General features: G+C 40.3%; 1 protein-coding gene across 6 annotated transcripts in view; it reads right to left on the reverse strand.

Annotated features, from left to right (window-relative positions):
* Positions 1–22,098, reverse strand: part of dgkh (diacylglycerol kinase, eta) — a 65,198-nt gene that overhangs the window by 37,568 nt on the left and 5,532 nt on the right. For 4 of the 6 annotated variants that reach the window (XM_032566997.1, XM_032566996.1, XM_032566993.1 and 1 more), the window contains exons 3-5: positions 10,699–10,809; positions 9,231–9,389; positions 4,513–4,593 (exon numbers count right to left, since the gene is read on the reverse strand). In XM_032566997.1, coding sequence (XP_032422888.1) covers positions 4,513–4,593; positions 9,231–9,389; positions 10,699–10,809 — 351 coding nt within the window. Of the gene's footprint in view, positions 1–2,727; positions 2,863–4,512; positions 4,594–9,230; positions 9,390–10,698; positions 10,810–22,098 lie in introns of those variants that run through there. The other 2 variants (XM_032566995.1, XM_032566999.1) reach the window with 2 other exon arrangements.

Here is a 22,098-nt window from a genome sequence, read left to right on the forward strand (position 1 = left end):
TACCGTCTCAGTTCCTGGGTGTTGCCTCTTGGTTCTCCTTGTAGAGCGTTTAATTGATTCCACAGCAACCTGTCCTACCTGGTTTCTCTGCTCCACCCGTCCACTGCACTACAGGTCAGTTAAGCTGAACATTTCTAAGTTACCCCTCCTTTATCAGTGCATCACCAGCCTTCTCCCCTCTTTTCTCAGTGCTGTGTTTGACATCCTGAGCAGCAACCAGAATCTGAAAATTAAATTAAACTTGTTTTTTCCTTTGCAAACTCCTGTGTGGTTGAATTTCCGGGTCCCCACAGAGTGTCCTTACAAAACTTCGTTCAATCACTTGAGCCCAATGAACACAAATTTTTTTTTAAAGTTGATCCTTATTTCTCTTTTTTTCTGCGCATGTTACCGTGGAACATGAGCTGCAAACACATGCATGTGTGACTGCTACTGGAGGACTTTCCTGCCCACAGCGTCACCACTGACAAAAACTTTTTGAAGATAAGAGTGTTTTTGAAATGAAACTTGTTGAATTTATCGATTGCTTTCATTCTTCTGTTAACCAACTTTTCAGTAGCACCTGAGAGCTGAAAGGAAAGTCTTAAAAACTTCTCCAAACAAACAAGGTTTTTAAGCACCAGGCGTGTTTTTGTCATCCCTCCCTTTGGTAACAAAGCTAATTATATTAGCTTTCTTCCTCCGTTAAGTGGAGACGACGACTTCTGAATTACTGACAGTGACACTCCATTCACGCAGCTCTGTGTCTGTGCATGTTAGGAGAAAATGCAGGCATTCAGTCGGCTACAATGCACAAGTGGCTGTGCTGTTCTGCCCGCCTTTCCCCCCTCGTTTGTCTCTGTTGCTCCTTAGAGAAGTCGCTCTTTTGTTTCTCCGTCATCACAACACGTCCTCACTTCTGAACAGTAACCGGGAATGTTGGCGTACACGGCATGCATTCCTGTTTGCGTGTGCGTGTGTTTCTTTTCTGATGTGTCCGACGTGTGGAACGGAGCGGTGATAAGTCTGGTTGCCAGGGGAAACTGGGAATGGCTGTTTTGAAAAAAAGCAATGGTGCCAGGCGTCCCTCAAGTGTAGAAAAGCACTCTTGATGAGTGACCTTCAGAGATGAATGGGTCAGACAAGTGTGCATTGTGCAGTAACAAGTGGCGCCAAAAAGAGGCAAACTTAGCAGCTCAGGAATCTAATGAGAGAAGCTGCTGTGAAAATGAAAACTTTCAGTTCAGCGTGTTTTTTTGCTAATATTTGAGAAAAACACAGCTGAGTAATATCAGCTGTGTCTATGGCATAGATTTCCATAGCAACCCAATAAATTACAACTATTGACACTTAACCACCCCCAAAAAACTGTCCGCATTATTTTGATTTATTTTCTGAACTGTTCAATGAGCGCCATCATTAAATTTGAAAATAAGATTAAATGCAGTTACTGTGAGCAGCTTAGTGACACAAATCACACTTCTTCATGTGACTGGCGTCCATAAGAAGCGTATTACACATCGGAATGTTTTTCAAGTGCAGTGTTTGTGTTTGTGGGGCTATAACTGCTGTGACACAATCGCAAACATACAACTAGCTAAAAAAGAAGAAACAAATACCTCTTGTCACTTTCATCACAAGAGGCTCACAAAATATTGTGATAAAACTTGAAATCTGTACCACCCACCCAAATAGAGATAACGAATGACACCTGCCTCATCAACAGGGAACCCGTGTGAGCCTTTTAACAATTACTCAAAATCTTTATTAGGTTCTTGTAAAGATACTAAAGTTGAATGCAGTGGATGATCACAACTCCCTAAAAATAACTTATTTCATAGCAAGAAGGTGACTGGAAAACACAGAGGAAAACGGAGCGCTTTGTTGTGAATTTCCCTGTAAATTCACTAAGGGCCGACGTGGAAGCCGAGAGGCGGGCTTTCCTGCCCACAATCTGACCACTTCAGTGTTTGGGCTGGGCTGAGTGCTGCTCCCTCACGTGGAGCTCAAGGTGCTCCATCTACAAGCTACAACAGCCTCATCAATACACACACACACACCCCTACACATACTGTAGCTCTGCTTTAATCCATGCATCAATATTATAGCTTAAGAGAGTAAATATGATGAAACAGAGAAACCATGGGCTGAGTTTACAGGGAAGACTACTTCAAGTCAGGTCAGGACTCGCCCGGATGGAACATTTTGTTCAGAGGCTTCACCCTAAATATCTAATAACAAATAATTTTCTCAACACATTACATTATTCATATTAGTACTTTATTACTATTACTGTGTTTGTTTAGTTACATAAAAACTGTTGTAGGTGGAAGCTTTAATAGGTGAGAGTAGAATGATTTGTGTCTCTGTAACTTGTATAATACGGTTTCCTGATGTTGTTTGCACATTCAGAATGTCCTTGCTCTGCCCTGAGGAGACTTCTGCACCACATGCACACACACACACACACGGATGAGCATGAAGCGTGAAGCATCTCTGCACAGACATGACTCAATGAATTCTACCAAGCAGCAGCACCAAGCAGCGCAGAGAACGGCGGAACGTCAGTCATCCTCTCGACGGCGCAGAGCAACACAGACAGGCTGTGCGGATTTCCAGAAGGCAGCCGTGTCTCTGCTATGAACAGTGAAGCCTGGTGTTCCCCTGGTCGGTCGGCATGCATAAGAAAATATTAAAAAAACAAAAAAAAAAACAGCTGCAGGTGAACAACAAATCCGGCTGCGTTACCTCTCTGCTTCACCATTCCTCCTCTTCCGTCTGTCTTTCCCTTCCTCTTCCTCTTCATCGGTCCCCTTGCTCTCCCTTTTCTTGTCTTGCCGCTCGCTCCCGCCGCGATCTGGCTCGAGACTCCTTTCTCTAACGTCTGCCCCCCCCCCCCCCCCCCCCCCGTTACACACACACACACACACACACACAGTCTCTCCTTTCCCCTCGGGAGCATGTGTACGAATGCAGTCAGCGGCAAAGTGACATCACTCCAGGATTTCCTTCGCTGCTCTCCCTTTCGGAGTGTTAGCCTTTGCACCAATAGCACGTCCAGTAGGCGCTTCCATCTCTCAACATTCTTGCTTATTTTTTGTTCACTCTCTCCATCACTTCCTTCTTCTCTTCGTTCTGATCACCTTAGCTACTATTTTACAGTATTTACTCAACCTTTGCCAAACCGTGACTTTCCGTTGTGGCTCAGCTCCATCAACAGTATTAAAACATCCGTGGATTTTCTTTCTAAATATCTAAAATATTGAACTGACCATCAACATCCTGCCATCCCTGTGCGTGATCCCCATCATAACACGCATGTAGCAGGCACACTTAGGCACTCAGCGGAGCGTTTCAAGGCAATGCTAAAAATAGCCGCACGCTCCCCTTGGGGCAATGCTCCCAAGCCTTCCTCCTCCTCCTCTTCGCTTCTTTTTATAGCAACATCCCTGGGGAGGAAGAGTCATTTATAGAAAGCAGAGGGCACCGCAAAGTCTTTCACTTTCTGCTTTTATCCTCTTTTTTTTTTTTTTTTTGCTCATAATTCTCAAGTTCCTCCTACACGCAAAATGAGCAACAACTCACATGGCTTTGTTTCCCTCCAGAGGAAATGTCTTGGTGAGAAGCGTGTAATGAAGTTATAATGGGAAATGTAACAAAATGTCAAGCAAAGCCCATTTTCCTGTGCGGCAGCCTGATAAAACCCCACCTCAAGGCGTAGAGAGACTGAGAGAGAGCGCATTCTGACGGAATAAAGGCTGACGACATTTGATGGTACATTAAGCCAACGTTAAAGGGGCAGTATTATGTATTTTCCAGACACATAGTACCATTTCATAGCACAATCGAGTAACTATTTTACATTCAGGTCTTATAAAAATGTTGTCAATTTTCTAAAACATTGGAAGAGATGATCAACTTTAAACCGGGCCACTCAGGGCTGTCTCTTCTTTCTATGGAATCGTTTATAACAGTGCTAGTTACAAACAATCCTGGGCTGATGAGCTTAACATAGAACTGAGTGATGAAATATGGGAAGAATGTTTAAGAAATATTCATAAATGTTACGTAAATGCCAGACGTAACCTTATGCAATTTAAAACGATCCACCCACTTTATTTTTCTCAGGAGACGTTACATAAACTCTATCCTGATGTTTTCTATTCATGTAATCGTTGACAGGTAATCTGGCACATTCATAATCTTTTATTGCTGTGTTTGGTTACCTGGAAGTGTTTCTGCTGTTACTTGTTGTTTTAAACCAAAAATAGTGTCTGCAGATCAGACTAATATTGAAACTAGAAGTGGTCTAAAAAATGCGATCGCTATGAAAAACCAAACAGGTTTTAGAGTCTAAAGCTGGCGTTGGGTAAGGTTTCTATTCCCGTTTCCCCCCAGACTGCAATGTAAGCCCACCAAACCTTCAAAATGTGAGGAAAATGAGTCGAACAGTTGGTTGTGACTGTCTTCATTTCTACTGTAACTCTGTGTGTGTGTGTGTGTGTGTGCATTAACACAACAAGAAGCACTCACCGTGAAGCTGTTGTTGACATTCTTTGTGCTGGACTCTGCAACACTGGCATCTGATAGATCCACCTCATCGAAGATAAGGGACTGCAGCGAAGAGAGGGGCCAGGCATGAAGAGGAAGGAGAGAGATGAGACCGAAAAAAAAAAGCTTTTTTTGCAATTATGTACAACACATCAGGTTAAGCTGAGCCTGTTGTGATCTGCGGTATGAGGACAAATGTGATGCAAAGCGTAGAAGGAAACTTTTTAGCATAAAATGGAAACTAATAAATGTCAAATATTAAGGACAACACTTTCTGGACAATACAAAAAAAAAATCTTAAAAACATTTCTCACTGTCTTCAAACATTTTTCTAAGCCAGCATAAGCTGAGTATTATTGCAATAGTTTAGTTTGTATCATTAATTTCAACAAATGCAAAAAAAAATAAGCCATAAACAACACTAAGTGAACCATAGGTTTCACTTACTGTCATATTACACATTCTGGACTATATGGAGTCCTCCGTGATCAAAACTAATCTCATAGAAGGGATCAGGTTATGGCCACATATCATTAATTGGTGCCATCTGTTATGATATTGTCAAACTGAATCAGCACACAGCTTATTATTAACCACCCACTAGCAGGATTAAGCTTCCTTACTAGTCACTGTCTCTTAAACTAAATGAAGTTTTCGTAAATGTGACACAGAGGTAATCCTTAACACAGGGGTGTACGAGCTTTTTGTGACATGGGCCAAAATTGTCAAAAGGAAAAGGGAGGGGGGGAGAAAAGAGGGAAAAAAGGAAAAACAAAGTACAGTGATTTTTTTTTTTTTACCTGCTCAACAATAAACAAAGCTGTAAAACTTGAATTAAATCAGTAGTCACAATTTTTGTTAGAAAGGGTTGTAAATTACTGTCGAACCGAAACATAAAAAGGGTTTTGAAGGCTCACCCCTTTAGAGGAGACGGTCCACTTTGTGAATTTTTAAAGGACTTTTAAAGCTCAGAATTATCTAAAAAAAACTAGAGCTTTTTCGTCAATTCTGAGCAACACAAACAATATTTGTGTCACTTTAATTGAAAAGCCAAGTTGAATAAATTCATTAAAAGCAGATCGGGGTGCATCCAAGCCTGCTGGATAGATGTGACACAAAAAGCCTGGTTACTGAATACTTTGTGCTGTAGCCTATATTCTATTGTAAAATGTCTATTTTATTTGTAATTTTGCCCCGATAAGAAATAAAAGATCTTCAGAATTTGTATCGTTCTTGAATTGCCATCTTTGGACACCTCTGGCTTAAAGGAATAATTCAGATAGTTAGTATTTTTTAGAAGCTTTGACGACTAAGTATTAGCGTCTTTGCATTCAGAAAGCAGAAATTATTATTTAGCTAACAGCTAGCAAGCAGAAGAAACAAAGAGTCTCAAGAAGTGTTTGATATTAATGCTTTTCACAGCAATAAACCTTCACATTGCAGGGTTTTTTTTTTAACAAATCAGACCGTGGTAGGTCACAACCTGAAAACCTAACATAAAAGTTTACAATAAGTGAGAACATGTTAGGTTGTTAGCTGCAGAAATGTTCACCACAAATTAACACCTTTTGAGGAGCTAGAGCTCCCTTCTATGTTGTTTCGCCTCTTTCCCTGTATGACAATGGCCTGCGTATGACAGTGGTGGATGGGCCTTGTGTTATTAAACGTTGGAGCTGGAGCTGGAGTCAGGCATGGAGGAGAGCCGGCGACTACAAACAGGAACATGATATGCTACGTGTGCTGTGATGTGTAGGGCATGCCACTGAGCTGAAACGGCTGTGGGCCAAAACCCGATGCCGTCAAAGGAATGCCCTCTGACTCTGTGTGCGTTTGCGTGTGTGTGCGTGTATGGGTGTGTGTGAGGAGTGAGCTGCTACAGCTGTCAGAGGGAATGCCCAGTCAACAACACTCTCCACAGGCCTGGCTGGAGAGGGAGGGATCCCAGCCAACACTTACTCTGTGTGTGTGTGTGTGGGGGTGTGTGTGTGTGTGTTTGGGTGTGTGTGTGTGTGTGTGGGCGTGTGTAGGGGTGTGTGTGTGTGTCAGCATTTCCACATACAGCTACAAGTGTGTTCATAGAAGTTGCTGGGATGACTGTGAGCGTGGATGGTGGCTGTATGGAAGAGACATGTTATTGTAACTTCTCTTGTTATTTTTCTATGAATGTTCTCACCGTCATGCCACCAGCGCTACTCACAATATCACACACTTATATATGTGTGCATGTACTGTATGTGTGTAAAGCCGTGGTGAAAGTTGAAAGATGGGTGGACAGATGCAGACATTCAGACCTGTGTTACCCATAATTCCACAGTTGCGCTCAGTGGCAGCATGTCAGCAATCAGAGCTAGCCTCCTTTCCTTCATCCTTTCAGCTTTCACAGCTTTCATTCTGCTGGGGACAAAACCCGGATACCGGCCTTCTGGAATGGACTGTAGAACCACTGAGGCTCCAGTACAGTCACTAACTCGGACGGACGGACTGATGGATGAATGGATAGGTTCTTTGTTGTCATGGTTCTTTTCCATGTTGGCTGTGTGTTTCTTTGCACTGAAGCTGATTTTGTGTCTAAGTCAGGAGATGCTTGATGAAGGAGAGGAGGACGAGTTGAAGGCTGCTGAGATGAAGCCTCTGTGAGGATCAGTGAGGAGGTTAGAGTTCCTCTGTACGGCAGCACAGCCAGTCAGGCCATCTTAGAGACACTAAGAGGATGGATATGTTGGACAGTGGACACTAACTACAGCTATACAGAAGGACAGAACCAGCTCGAATACAAGATTTTACTTCCTTTTACATTCCACTTAAAATTAGTCTACAGGAAAGTTTGGAGGTTTTCTGAAATGCAGTAAGACAAACAAAATCTGTATTCTCTTAAATGTTCTAAGCTAGCATTTATTTATTTTTTGTCTTCACTGACCAACTGGTTTGGCTCATAAATTTTTAGAACAAATAAAAACAAATTTTTTTAGTCACACTTTCTTATTGGCTGAAATTTTAAAATAACAATAGGCGGATTTTTGCAGCTTTTCAGAAAACCTAAAAACTTTTCAGGGAACAGAAAAACTGTGCAGCAACATGGGTCAAAAAGAAAGACTACTGAGAAACCAAATGAGGCTAACAGTGATAGTTCAGTAGTGGAAGACATGATTTCTACATTCTAAAGGAGTCTGAATAATGAATGAACGGCTTGTTGGGTGACTTTTTCATTTGACCTTCAGCTGATCTCTGGCACTTTTGTTTGACCTTCACAGACAATTAAAACTAAAAAATAATTGTTATCTAAGCTTTGTTTTAAAGTCATATCAAACTGAAAGTATTTTTCATAGTTTTTATGACTTTTTTTTTTTTTTACATTTTATAACCTTTCAAATTTAAATAAAATGTTCCTTTCATACATATATTTGATTCTAGATGGTTTTGTTTCTGGACTGACTGCTTTTCCAGTATGTACACCATCTCTAATTTTGTTCCCAATTCCCATCTGAAGGAGGCTTGCTGTGCCTCAATTATACTGTTGTTTGTTCCTATTTTTGTGTCTTGGATCAAACATAAAATCGATAGTGAAACAAACAGCCACTCTCTCAACGAAGAGCTCCTTACACCTGCTGACACACAGCTGTGTGTCATTATGCGTTTGGAAATATTGTTTTTACTTATTGATAATGGGGTTTGGAAAGAAATGAACAAAAAGCTGGGAAGAAGCAGAGTAAGGATGTTAATTTCTTAGTATTTTTTTTTACTGACATTTGATCAATTATTGTTAGACTGACTGATTTATTATTTCATTTATTCGTTTTTATCTTCATTTTGATACCGTGTTAAACACTGTTTCCACGCTGCCTTGCGCAAGCAGCTTGCATTTCATTGGAACAATTTGTGTAATTTTAAATTGTTTCTTTTTTATTTCTAAAAAAGAAATGACACAAGGCCACAGAGTTAAACTCATATTTTTGTACCTGTTTCAAATGAATTATTTTACTCTCATTTCAGATTGATCTGGGATGTAGATCAGCTTCCTTTAGGATTTGTCCTCCACTAACTGCGTTGACCATATAACTGCGCAATTTGGAAGTTCGAAAATAAATTTGCCTAATGAAAACATGCCAATTTTTAAAAAGTTTTTTCGATGTTTTTCGGCTGCATCAGAATTAGTGTATTTTGCAAAACTGCAACGGAAACACTTTTGCCGCATCACACAAGTCACATGATCAACCACCAGATGTTACTACTGGTAGAAACAACAAAGAAGACAACAGGAAGTGGGAGAAGAATGATGGCTTGACATGTTTTTGAATGACTTATTAAGTGAACAAAACTTATTTGTGTGATTTTAAATATGATTCTTATTTAATGGAAGCAATTGCGAAATTGTGATTTTTGACATTAGTGGAATATCAACAAAGTTTTGCGCACATCTGCAATTTAAGTACAGCTACCGTCTTCTCAGTAGTCTTGATTTGGTCCCCCTTTACAGTCACAGAAAGCCATGCTATTCTCTTATTCAAGATTTAAAGTCTCTAAACCCCTTTGGAGCCAAATCTGGACTTATATGTTAACATACAGTGCATTCATGCCATCCAGAAAAACCATAAGGGTTTATTCTGTTACTTAATGAGCACTGAACGCTTCTGCAGCCTTATGACATGAATGCAGCACTACTGCATATTGTGGGTCTGGCCCCGTGGCTTAGCCGTTCTGACCCGAATTCTCACTAGGCCCTCCTCAGATCCACTGGCACCAAGGGGTGGGGGGGAGCGTCGCGCGCCCGTCCAGCACACAGACATGACTCGCCAGCACACGCGGCTCCTGGACACCCTGCGCAGCGCCCGCTCCTGCCACCGCGCCAAGGCGCTGCCAGACTAGTCCACGTGCAAACACACACACACACAAACACACCCGTGTTTCATTCCATGAGAGTTAGGTTAAAAGACAGAAAAGTAAAGAGTTGTTCACAACTGTGAATAGAGAAGTTGTTTTTGATTCAAGTGGGTAGCTGGTCTCTTACCTGCATGAGACAAAGCTTAGGACGAGCTTAATTTACAGATTCACGTGAAATTTTTACGTCTTGATGCTATACACAGATATGCTAATTGTAGCAATTAGAGAAAGCATTGAGTTTGACAAATCCTAATGATATTACTGTAATTTTGATATAATTACTGTTAATTTACATTCAGCAGAACCAGCTTAGTTTGATTTTAAATGACACAAAACAAGAGGAGATCTACCATTCCAGCTTCATCTAAAACTAACAAACACACATCAAAATGCTCCTAAATTAACTCATAATACTTCCAGTTGCTAGGCTACTAGAACAGTTCATATAGAGATAGTCATCCCTATTAGCAGGTAGCAAATTCTCACTTTCTGATTTTATGAAAGACTGAAGGAACTAACTCTAAGGGTGCATACATACCTGGCCTGTTCAGTCCAATTTAATGCAACTCTACTTGGTTCTTCTAGAAACGGAAGTTCTTATGGGGAGGTGTGAATGTGTAATGAAACTCTGATGTGGACCAATAAAACAAACTCTGGTCCTTCTAAAAACCTCAGTCTGGGTTCAGTTGGAAGTGAACTCTGGTGCGGTCTGAATGCGTATGTGAACACCAAGCGAACCTGACCCCACTCTAAAAGCAGGGAACGCACTATAGGGAGAGCATTCTGGGTAAATACAACCAAAACAAACACTCAAGTGTAGAGCTAGCAAGAGAAATGGCTCGTTTTTGGGGAGTTTTACCAAAGAGAAATTCTACAACCGCTGGAATCTGACTCTGCTCTATTTTTGTTTACATTTCGTGAAGTCTTCTTCAAAGGTTTCGTGTTGTTTCCTTCAGTGGTTCTTGGTGCAGCGCCACTACGAGGGAGCGGAGGAACAGGTTTTTCTTTCACACAGATCAGTGTGAAACAGAAACACAACTGAAAATGTAAAACATGTTGCAATTTTGGTCCCAAACCACACCAACTGGACCGAATTGTCAGGTGTGAAAACACCCTAAGTTTGAACAAACTGAAAAGTGTCTGCAAACCCAACAGTGAACTGTTTGAGGTGTTAAAAAGACAGAAATGAGGCTGGTCTTTAAAAGTAGTTTGGTCTTCCCATCTAAACTAGACTGCATTACAAAATGCTGCTCTCCAGTGTACGGGGGGAAGGGGAGTGAGTGGAGCTACCTTGGCATCTTTGGCGTAGTAAAGAGTTCGGCCTCTCAGTTTGAAGTAGCGCTTTTTCCACCTCTGGAAGGAGCTCGTCTGTTTCAGCAACAATCCTTCCTTTATGCTGGTCTGCAGGGGGAAAAGACACAACGGTTTCATGGACGCCCCCCATCACAGAACAACACAAAGCTTCACTCTCACATGTGGAACACCTTCTGGGAATCTGTCAACATAAAAAAGTGCCTGCTGTTTTGTGTGTAGGGAGGGCTGGGGGGGGCGGGTGTGCGTGTGTGTGCTCTGTGTGTGAGCTGTAATTTTAAACATGGGAGGAGAGGAACAGGCGAGAAGAAAAAGACCTGTTACACAGACACACACACACACCCACGCACACACCCACCCCCACACACACACCAATCTCTCATTTCTCTAAAGACGTTTAAACACACATCAGGCAGTGAAGCAATGGGTCAAGGAGAGAGTAACAAACAAAGATAGAGTGAACAGATGGAAGGGAAAAAAAACCCCGAGAAGGCAGCAACAGCTTTCGGATGAAGAATGAACCCTGGAAGTATCAGCTTTTAAACACAACAACATTTACAGAATATTACAAACACTGGAGGAGGCCAGTTTGACAATCCTAAAAGAGATGCGTCACATACTCAGTGACGAATAAATAAGAGACTAGAGACTCCACCAGTTGAATCTTCGATTTAACTTTTTTTCATTGCATTTGGACATGTGCCAAAAATGTCAAATTCTGCTTTTATGTTTTACACAATGTCTCAACTTCATTAGAATTGGGGTTGTAAAAGCATCACTTTACCATTTAAAACAGGCGTAAATTATTTACAGTTAGTGATGCACTGATCCAATATTAATATCTGTATCGGTTCTGATTTTGAAAAAAAACTCTAGATGTGCCTAATCCATAAGGGCAGATCTATTCAGTCTAATTCTATACTTTGTGCTCTGAGTGATGCTATGCTTTAATATTTGTTTTACATTATTTTTAGAATTCCTAATTGCATCTTTTGAACCACTTGAAACAAGACTTGATGCAGTTTAGTTTTTGCATGTTTGACCAAAGTAGAGGAGTTATTGTTTTTGTCGATTTCAGTTTATTTATTATCATTTAAAGTACATTGGCTGGTGTACTCCTAATTGCACTGACTGAACAAATTAAAGTTGTGCTGTTTGTACATGACCAAGATTTTGAATCTATTGGATTAGTTAAGTGTTATATAAGACATTTCTAATTCAGTACATTTCTGTCTGTTTAAAAGCAAAACAAAAAAATGGTTTATATCAATTCAGTAATGTTTTTCTGTATCAGATCAGTGTCGGCCGATACTAAACCTCAGATATCGGTGTCTGTATCGTAAGTGAAAAATATGAGGGGCCGTTTAGGACAAAATTTACGTTTTGTCTCTCACACACTACCAAAAAGTCTCGCATACTCCAAAAAAGTAGCCACGCACACTCCAAAAAATTACGTTTTGTCTCTCACACACTACCAAAAACTCTCGCATACTCCAAAAAAGTAGCCACGCACACTCCAAAAAATTACGTTTTGTCTCTCACACACTACCAAAAACTCTCGCATACTCCAAAAAAATAGCCTCGCATACTCAAAAAAATTACGTTTTGTCTCTCACACACTACCAAAAACTCACGCATACTCAAAAAAATAGCCTCGCATACTCAAAAATTACTCACGCACATTCAAAAAATACTCAAATTGCGTATACACACACTACTAAAATGTCACACACACACACACACAAACGTTAACTTTCTCGCTCACATACACTGCTATCAGCTCGCTCACATACACTGTACTAACAGCTCGCACATTCACAAACGTTAACTTTCTCGCTCACATACACTACTACCAGCTCGCTCACATACACTACTACCAGCTCGCGCACATACACACAAACGTTAACTTTCTCGCTCACACACACTGCTAACAGCTCGCACACACACAGACGTTTATCTCTCACATACACAAGACTAAAGTTGAACACACACACAGTACTAAGACTCGTTTTATGTATGTGTGAGAGCGAGACTTTTTATGAATGTGTGAGAGCGAGACTCTTTTTGAATGTGTGAGAGTTGTCACGGAAGAGGCGGGGCATAATTTTTGGATCAAACTGCGCATGCGTAGATCCTAAACTATAAGTGTCGATTGTTGACTCACTGTATGTTCTATTACTTAGTATATTTGTGCTTTTAAATATATATAGAACGTTTAACTTTCTTGTAGATTAAATGTGCTATAGAAATAAATGAATCTGATTGATTGATTAAAAATAGCAAAATTGCTGTAGTACAATCTGTCCACTGGGTGCCAGATTGTAGCACTGCGGGCAGTCGTTGAATCGTTTAATGCGCCTGTCAAAGTGCTGGTTGCCTCCGGAGAAGATAGAATGGTGTTTAAAATGGCAGCTGCCTGACCAATTCTCTCTCGTTTCGAATTAGAGTTAGCCATGTTCGGTATAGCAAACTCTTTCTTCTTCGGCACTAGTTGGCGCCGGTTAATAATTCCTGTAATACTGGCACCCAGTGGACAGATTGTACTACAGCAATTTTGCTATTTTTAATCAACTCTCACACATTCAAAAAGAGTCTCGCTCTCACACATTCAAAAAGAGTCTCGCTCTCACACATTCAAAAAGAGTCTCGCTCTCACACATTCATAAAAAGTCTCGCTCTCACACATTCATAAAAAGTCTCGCTCTCACACATACATAAAACGAGTCTTAGTACTGTGTGTGTGTTCAACTTTAGTCTTGTGTATGTGAGAGATAAACGTCTGTGTGTGTGCGAGCTGTTAGCAGTGTATGTGAGCGAGAAAGTTAACGTTTGTGTGTATGTGCGCGAGCTGGTAGTAGTGTATGTGAGCGAGCTGGTAGTAGTGTATGTGAGCGAGAAAGTTAACGTTTGTGTGTGTGTGTGTGACATTTTAGTAGTGTGTGTATACGCAATTTGAGTATTTTTTGAATGTGCGTGAGTAATTTTTGAGTGTGCGTGGCTATTTTTTTGAGTATGCGTGAGTTTTTGGTAGTGTGTGAGAGACAAAATGTATTTTTTTTGAGTATGCGAGAGTTTTTGGTAGTGTGTGAGAGACAAAACGTAATTTTTTTGAGTATGCGAGGCTATTTTTTTGGAGTATGCGAGAGTTTTTGGTAGTGTGTGAGGGACAAAACGTAATTTTTTGGAGTGTGCGAGGCTATTTTTTTGGAGTATGCGAGAGTTTTTGGTAGTGTGTGAGAGACAAAACGTAATTTTTTGGAGTGTGCGTGGCTACTTTTTTGGAGTATGCGAGACTTTTTGGTAGTGTGTGAGAGACAAAACGTAAATTTTGTCCTAAACGGCCCCTCATAGAAAAAAGTGCATCTCTAACTAATACCATAAGGAATGTCCTTTTATTGAGCAAGTAATGTTTTTTTTGTCAACACTTTGCAAACTGCTGACATTTTCACATCTTAATCAATAAATTTTTTTTATTTACTTAGACATCTAAGTAAAAGCCGTATTGTAAATCTTATATAAAAACAAGCGAATTCAATTCCAAGATATTTGTTGCTTTTGTAGCTCTAAGCAACTTTTGAATAGCTAAATCAATGATTAAAGTAGCCTACATCTATGCCTGAGTTTAAAAAAAATCCTTTTAAGACAACTCGACCATGTTTTTCCATATTGGATCGGTATCAGTCATTAGCTCAGATATCAGTATCATAAGTGAAAAAAGTGGACTGGTGCATCCCTATTAAGAAGCCCTGCTTCTCTTTCCGTTTGCTGAAGTGAAGCCTTGCGTCTGAAATCCAAAATTCAGCATAATGCTGTCGTGTAATGGTTCCAGCTGATGATGTTGACACACGTTACAGGAGGAACATAAAGTTGAGGGATGGCAGAGAGATAATCAAACAAAGGTCGACAGAAAGGTGCTTGAAAGAGGTATTTTCAATAAAAGAACATGGGTTTCCTGCCCTCTGTGGCGTGTCCGTGTCACCGCGAATCAATCCCCATGTGGAACAGTACACAGAGCCATCATCATTACGACCAACATCAACTTTCACACGCACGCATACACACGCTGGACGTAAACAGCAAATAAAGCAGGGCACGGTACAGTGGGCGCGTCACAGACTAAGCACACACAAGCGTGCAAACGCTCAGCATCAAGAACATCATTCTCTACAGGCGCAGCGAGGCGAGGCGGGTCGCACACAAACACACACATGCTGAGGCTATTTATAGCAAAGGAAGGGCGCTCTGTTAGGGGAGAATTACAAACAGACGTAGAGGTCTAAATCTGACATCCTGCCCACCAGCTGTGTCAACTTAAACACAGAAAACACCACAGCAGAACACACATTCACACAGGTACGTCTGTGCAGACAAGATGGGAGATCATCGTGTGCTTCCAAAGCACATGATGATAAGTATTTTAATAAACAAGGGCAAAAGATGAAAGAACTTTATTTTATTTTGTCATTCTGGATATGAATGAAGAGCAAGGAACGAAACAAAGCAGAACAGGAAGAGGACGGAGAGGATTTTCCTAAACAGCCAGCCATGCCTGCATTGATTCCCTCTGTTTCTGTAAGTTGTAGGACCGAATTCTTGCAGTGGATTAAGGTGAAATACCTCAAAGTCGACTGCCGTATAAGGCTTGAGCAGCTGACCTGCTGCTACATTGAAAGTGGGACCGTAGCAGCCAACGGATGAAATCATGTCCTCATATAGACCTGTAAGAATTCCAGCAAATAGCTGAGCTCATGAGGTACCTTCAGGGTCTTCCCTTTCTGCTACTTAAGCTGAGTAAACGGGAGTTTAGGGAATTCCAAGGCAGAGTGTTGTTAATGACAGCGACTTGACAATACAAGTCAGTTTAAAACGGGCATCTGCCAATACTGAGCCAGTAACCAGAACCGCCTCATGTCACAGAACGCAATGATTATGTTAAGTCCATGAGAAACAAGATTATCTAGTCCTGTCAGGAACAAAATTTAAGACCTGTGACAAAGATTTTTAAAATTGATTTAATACATTTTAAAGCCTTAATTTTAGATACATGAATTTAAGACTTTTTAAGGATGTGAGGATACACAGTATTAAGTTACAATAAATAAAATATGCTACTGTCATACCTGTCTGTCAAATCGTATCAAATGCGTAATGATTTTACTGAATCTGGCCACCTATAGAATAAATAATCAAAATACGAGTGTCTATAAAAAAGTATTCACCTCCTTGTATGTTTTACCCTTTTATTGATTTTATAAACAAATCACAGACAACACGATTTGGTGTCCTTTTTTTTTTTTTTTGTCAAGCCTTCCTACCCCAAAACAAACAAAACAAATCTCTTTAACATCAAAGTGAAAACTGATTTTTAAAAATAATGACATGCAGATACAAATATGAACATAAAACAAGTGACTGCAGAAATATTCACACCTAGCCTAATTCAATAGAGGTCCAGCCAACTGTTGCTAGTCATCTCACAATGAGTGGAATGGAGGCCACCTGAGTGCCTCCAGTGGTTATAGTTTAAGGAAACGTGCGTTTTTATACTCCAACATAAATACTTTGGAGCGATGCCCGTCTCATTTCCTATTGGAAACAAACTTCTTTGTTGAATGGAAATCATTTTCAAATTTAATATTCAAAGGATATGAACAATTTGGAGCTTAACTGCAGATAGTTATGGGATATAGCATTAATTAAACCAAAAGAATCATGCATATGGTCTATGTAGAAATCATATAGCTTTGCAAGCTGTCCAAACAAGAATAGACTGGAGTTGCCTTTATTCATGTACTCTTAATACTGATCATTGAAAGATGACTTGATAATCTAATACTTGCTGACTGGGTAGTGTACTGAGCATGTTACATGTGACTGAAACAAAACTGAGTAGAGCTGCATGAAAACCTCAATATATATTTATACTGAGGATTTAAACTTCCAGAAAACTTTAAAACAGCTGAAACAGTTCTTTTAAATTAAGGCTATCCCTCAAACCCCCTCTGTTTAGAGTTGCTTTTAAACAAAAATAATTGGAATATTGACTAACATATTCTATGAGTATTGATGATTTTAATGATGGCACTCATCAATACGTAATGTTTGTCACTGGTTTCTGAATTGTTCACTGTATGTATTTTGCATAACTTCTTATTCTTGTGTTTTTATGATGTAACACTTTGAACTGCATTGTTGCTGAAATGTGGTATACAAATAAAATTGATTGATTGATTGATATTTATGAACAATATTTCCATCCACCATCTTTGAGCTTCCACAGTCCTAAGTTGGAGTCTTGATTCTCCATGGCCCACCATTCTTTGCTCCAGTTCTATTTTCTATTTTGCTCCTCCTTGGCCTCCATAGTTCCTCTCCTTGTCTTCATCTCCTTCCTGTTGCCAAGTAGGCCAGAAGTGATCTATAAATAGCCCGCTGCTCGCCTCTGTGCTCTGCTCTTCTCATCTGCTAAACTATGAGACAGAGAGCAAGTCCTGTGTTGAGGAGAAACCAGTAACCTGAGCAACATGTACCTTCCACCCACACCGTGTCTGGCTCCTGGCAGGGTGACACACGGCCTCCGAGCAGCACACACACTTACACAATGGACAAAGGCCCAGGCGGCTCAAATGAATCCAGCAGCTGTTGCTGCTGGATAAGAGCAGCGCTGGAGTTCCCTCATAGGAAAGCTGAGCGGGCCCATGTCCTGCCTTTGATAACACCCAGACAGGCAGCCAGTCAGAAAGCTACCTGTTGACTGCAAGAGTGGACCTTTCATGAAGCTAAGCCGCAGCAAACTGGATCAGCCATCCGTCCTTCTAATGGGATAACTCCTCTGTCCCAGATTGCTGTCCTAAACCAATTGCTTTTTCTTTCTGAGCCTCACAGAGGATTCAGTCTAATTAGACTGATGAAATATGCCTGACTTGTCACCCCTGTCTCTAGTCAGAGCTTACTTGTGCTCTGAAGAAACTAAGGTTAAATGTTCTTTACGCTAAGCCCTTAGAGGGGACGACATTTTAAGCCTGAACCTCCTTTACGCTGACCTCCAGTCCAAAAGGGCAACATATTCTGTGTATGGAGGGATTATTTGTTTGTAAACACTGAGGATGTGCACGAAACTTGACTGCGGAGAGAGCCAGCCAGACTTTAGACTGTCACCAGTTGCCGTGGTTATCTGCCTTTATCTTGCTGTTTTAGCTAGAATGTTGTCACCGAGTGGTGAAATTACTGAAGCTACCAAATTAACAGTGAATTGAATGCGTCTTAATGACCTATAAAAGACGGCCCAAACTTCAGTGGCTGGACATTACTTTACATAGAATATTAAAGCAGTCATTTCAGCTCTAAATGATTTCCTGGTAAGACGAACTAATCTATGGTGAGAAAGGGTGCCAGAATACAGTTTGTCTAAAATTGTAAATTTTCATAGTGAATCAGAATTCATGTTTAGCATACAAAGGGCAAATGAATTTATAATCATTTCTAACTATTTTGGTTACAATTAGCAGTCATTTTGACTGCAGAATTTTTTTCTGCTCTGATAGATAAATTCTAAATATAGATACTAGTTTTCAAAACGTATCACAGTGCTTGGTCAGCCTTACATATTTTCACAGATGAAAATCTCACACGAAACTAAGTACCATATGAAAAATGAACATACAGCTGCAGGCATCAAGGCAGGTGGAAAAACTAATGCATCAGAAACCAAAGGTGCAACAGGCTGAACAGCAGGTATGGAGACGCTGTACTAGAAATAAAACATCTGCCATCTGCAAAGCTGCATGTGGGAGTCGCAATGGACGAACAGAGGCGATCTGCCCTGGCTGAGAGTTGTAAATAATTTTATTAGCCAAATTGTAAATAGTGCAATAATATATTATTTATTTGACGACCATTTTTAAAAATTAATACCATGTACTATCCTTTATTTTGATTTGTTCTTTGAATTTGTATTGAAACAGATATCTTCAAAACTAAGATCTTAATTTGAAACCACAAAACAGTATGATCATAATTTTGTCCACATCACCCAGCTCTTGTTCTGGCTGTGTGGAGGAATGCTGAACTATTTTACTTGGAGCAGAGAGTTTGATGTAGCAGGTGGCACGTCATGAACAAAGAAACACAGCAAGATCGTTTTGAGCGAGACAGACGATATAATTTTACATTCTACAGCACAAACATTTATTCACATTCGCACGGATTCATATCCACTAACTGCACTCATTTAAACAGAAAAGCAGTGAACACATACCTGCACCTCCGCTCCAGGCTTCCTAGCAGAAAGCCTTTCCCTATTTGGCAGTTTCAGGTCATGACCTTTAACATTAAACTTCTTGCGACTGCATCCATAAAGCCGACCGGCTACACATCTGTCATCTGTGCTGGAAGGCTGCTGGGAGAAGCCCGCTGTCTTAGCAGTCATTCCTAGAAGCAAGGCTCTGCTGTGCATCTGTCAGCAAACGGTTTATCATTGCTGAGTCCAGCTGGAGTACAATCAGGTCTTTCAGAACCCAGCGCTGAAATGTTTCAAATTCTCTCCTCATTAATTCCTTGGTTCCACCACGCTCCTGTGATTCTCTCAGCGTATTGTCCTCTCGTTTCTGTCTAATTGTTACTCTGTACACTTCCTCCCCTAACTCCCACAGCCTGCTACAATTTCACTGAACTGATGGTTAAATTACAATCCAGAAAGTGGGAGAGGGGTAATTCCCCTGTCTAAGATCTGCTTTGAGAAACTAGACCACACATATGGGCAGCTGCATACGTATCAAGTTGGTAGAGGGGATGATGAAGGATGCCCTCACATCCTACCGTTATTATGTTTCAACTTTATGCACCAAGGAGATGGAAAGAGTTCTGCATGGGCAAAAATCACGCAGGAGTCTCCAGATTAATCAGATTCACAATTATACTTCAGAATATCATTCATCAGTCATAAGGGCCAGATACCTAAAGCTCACAAGAGGAGACACGATGTTGAATTCTCAAGAACAAGACATGATTTTTGTTTCAAGAAAACATCAAAGATTAAATTTATGCTACAAGAAGGCCTTAATTGTGCATTTTTATAGATTTTGTCATAAAGTTCAAACTGATGTGCTTCTTTTTCTGATTTTCTCAATTTCTTCAGACCTTAAGAACAAGGTCTCAACTAGACATATCATTTATTCTGATAAATTTGTTATCATGAGTAGCTCTCATCATCATTTTTATCATCATCACAAGAGTATGGCGAAATATTGTGATAAAACTCTAAGTCCATATTGCCCACCCTTAGAATATAGTACAACATTTTCCAGTTGCTATTGACAACGTGCACTGTGATTGTGATGTAGGTCAACGTAGCCCTAGTCAGCCAACCATATTGGTTGCTATAGCGATACTTTGTGCCTCCTTGAGCGTCTGAACGACTTGCAGACCTTAGATAATGTTTGTTTCTTGTCTGTCACTGTCACCATTTTTAATTTTCATAAACTGCCTCAGAAAGACAGAAAATGCCAGAACTGAGATGAGGAAAAAATTTACTCAAACTTTTTGCAACGCTTTTCTTTCTAGTGGAGGATTAAAATATTAAGATGGAATAAAGAAGCAACAACTCAAAATCGATTCAGTACCAACTAATGGATCAGAAAAACCTTTCAAACACTTTTTTCAATATCCTCTAAATCCAAGATTATTAATTATAGGCATTCTTTTATGACATATCAAAACTAAACTTAGGGCTGGATGGAGAAAATGAAAATTTGTCCTGCTACAGTAACAGCTTCAAACTTTTATGATAGTGTCAAAGAGAGTTTCACCGCAGACAATTTCCTTATAAATGTTTGGGGCTAAATTGATGTGGGCAAATGAAAATATAAATGTGATTAGCAGTAGACTGATAAGACTCCAAATGTTTTTGGTTAATTGTATAGGGGGCGCTGAGAATCCATTTTGCAATCCTAAGTGAAGATTTACAGGTCAGTATATTTGTTACATGCATCTACTAAGGACAAGGCCCACAAGACTACCAAGAGTTTGCGTCAATGAAATATGTGTGTGTGCGTGTGTGTGTGTGTGTATGGGTGGGGGTGTGTGTGTGTGGGTGTGTGGGTGTGTGTGTGTGTGCCTTTTTAGTGTGTGATAAATTTGAAAATGAACTGAAATAAATTTGTGAGTTTACGTATTGTTCTTCTAACAGACAAATATCAACAAAACTTGAACAGCGCCCTGAATGTGGTTTTTTTTTCCCCCCAACAACCTCTTGTGGCCTTTCTTCCACTGAGGGGCAGGTCTAAATGGAATTTGCCAGAATTGCCAGAATGCTTGTCTGAGCCTGTTTGCAGATGGGAAGAGAGAAAAATACAAGGTAACCGAAAGGGGCTGGCGAGAACATTGGAAAACACTGAAAAAAAAACTACTGTCCTTATAAAGAAGCACGCTTTTATTGAAGTGCAACATCCTGATCAAAACTTCGTATCTAAAATGGTAAATTAACTCTCTCACGCACATCGATGTGTAACAGGAGTGAGAGGGTAATGAACCCACGACTTTCCAATTCCAAGCTTACGACTCTCCCCACTGGGCGAGATAAACAAAGAATTTTCATCTAAAAAGAAACGTCTGTGCATCCCATAAATGGAAATACCGGTGTCACCTCGTCCTGCAACACCTCCTTCCTTTTTTTCCTCTGCAAAAAAACCCCCCCGAGCATGTATCTTCTTTGGATTACTCAGAGGCTCACGGAGCAGCAACAGGAGCAGCGGCGCTGTGGAACGCCATTAGCTCTGCTTTCAATCACAAACCACAGTATTAGTCACACATTTATAAGATCTGTTCTGCAACAGAATGGCAGGGTGGGAGCTGAGAGTGGAGAGGACAGCAGAGCAGGGGCAGTGAAGGGACTTATTCACTCTTACACATGAGGCAGTCTCATGCAGAGCAGAGGTCCACTTCTGAAGGATAATAATCTGTTTTTGCCTGCTCATCAGAAGCATTTGAGTTAATAAGTTTAAAATGCCTTTTTCATATTTTGTCATGTTAGGACAACAAACTTTCGTGTATTTGTCTTGTATTTTAGGAATGATAATGATAATGACAGACACAAAATGGTGCATAGCTGTAAAGTCAAACGAACCATACCCTTTGAAATTCCTGTTCCCCTCCTTGCTTGTGGGGGCGCTGCAACAAGAGCCATTGAAGGAAACGAAACAAAACTCTCTGAAGAAGACATTGAGCGCAACTTCCTTCTTCACAAAATGTAAACAAAAAATGAGTGGTGTCAGATTTTAGCTGTTGTAGCATTTCTTTTTTGTTTTTGGCTAAAGACACAAGCCATTTCTCCTGCTAGAGCTAAACTGTCATATTTGTTTTGGTTTTATTTACCCAGAATGT

This window comes from Xiphophorus hellerii, chromosome 7 (assembly GCF_003331165.1).
Source record: "Xiphophorus hellerii strain 12219 chromosome 7, Xiphophorus_hellerii-4.1, whole genome shotgun sequence".
In the NCBI taxonomy this organism is placed as follows: domain Eukaryota; kingdom Metazoa; phylum Chordata; class Actinopteri; order Cyprinodontiformes; family Poeciliidae; genus Xiphophorus; species Xiphophorus hellerii.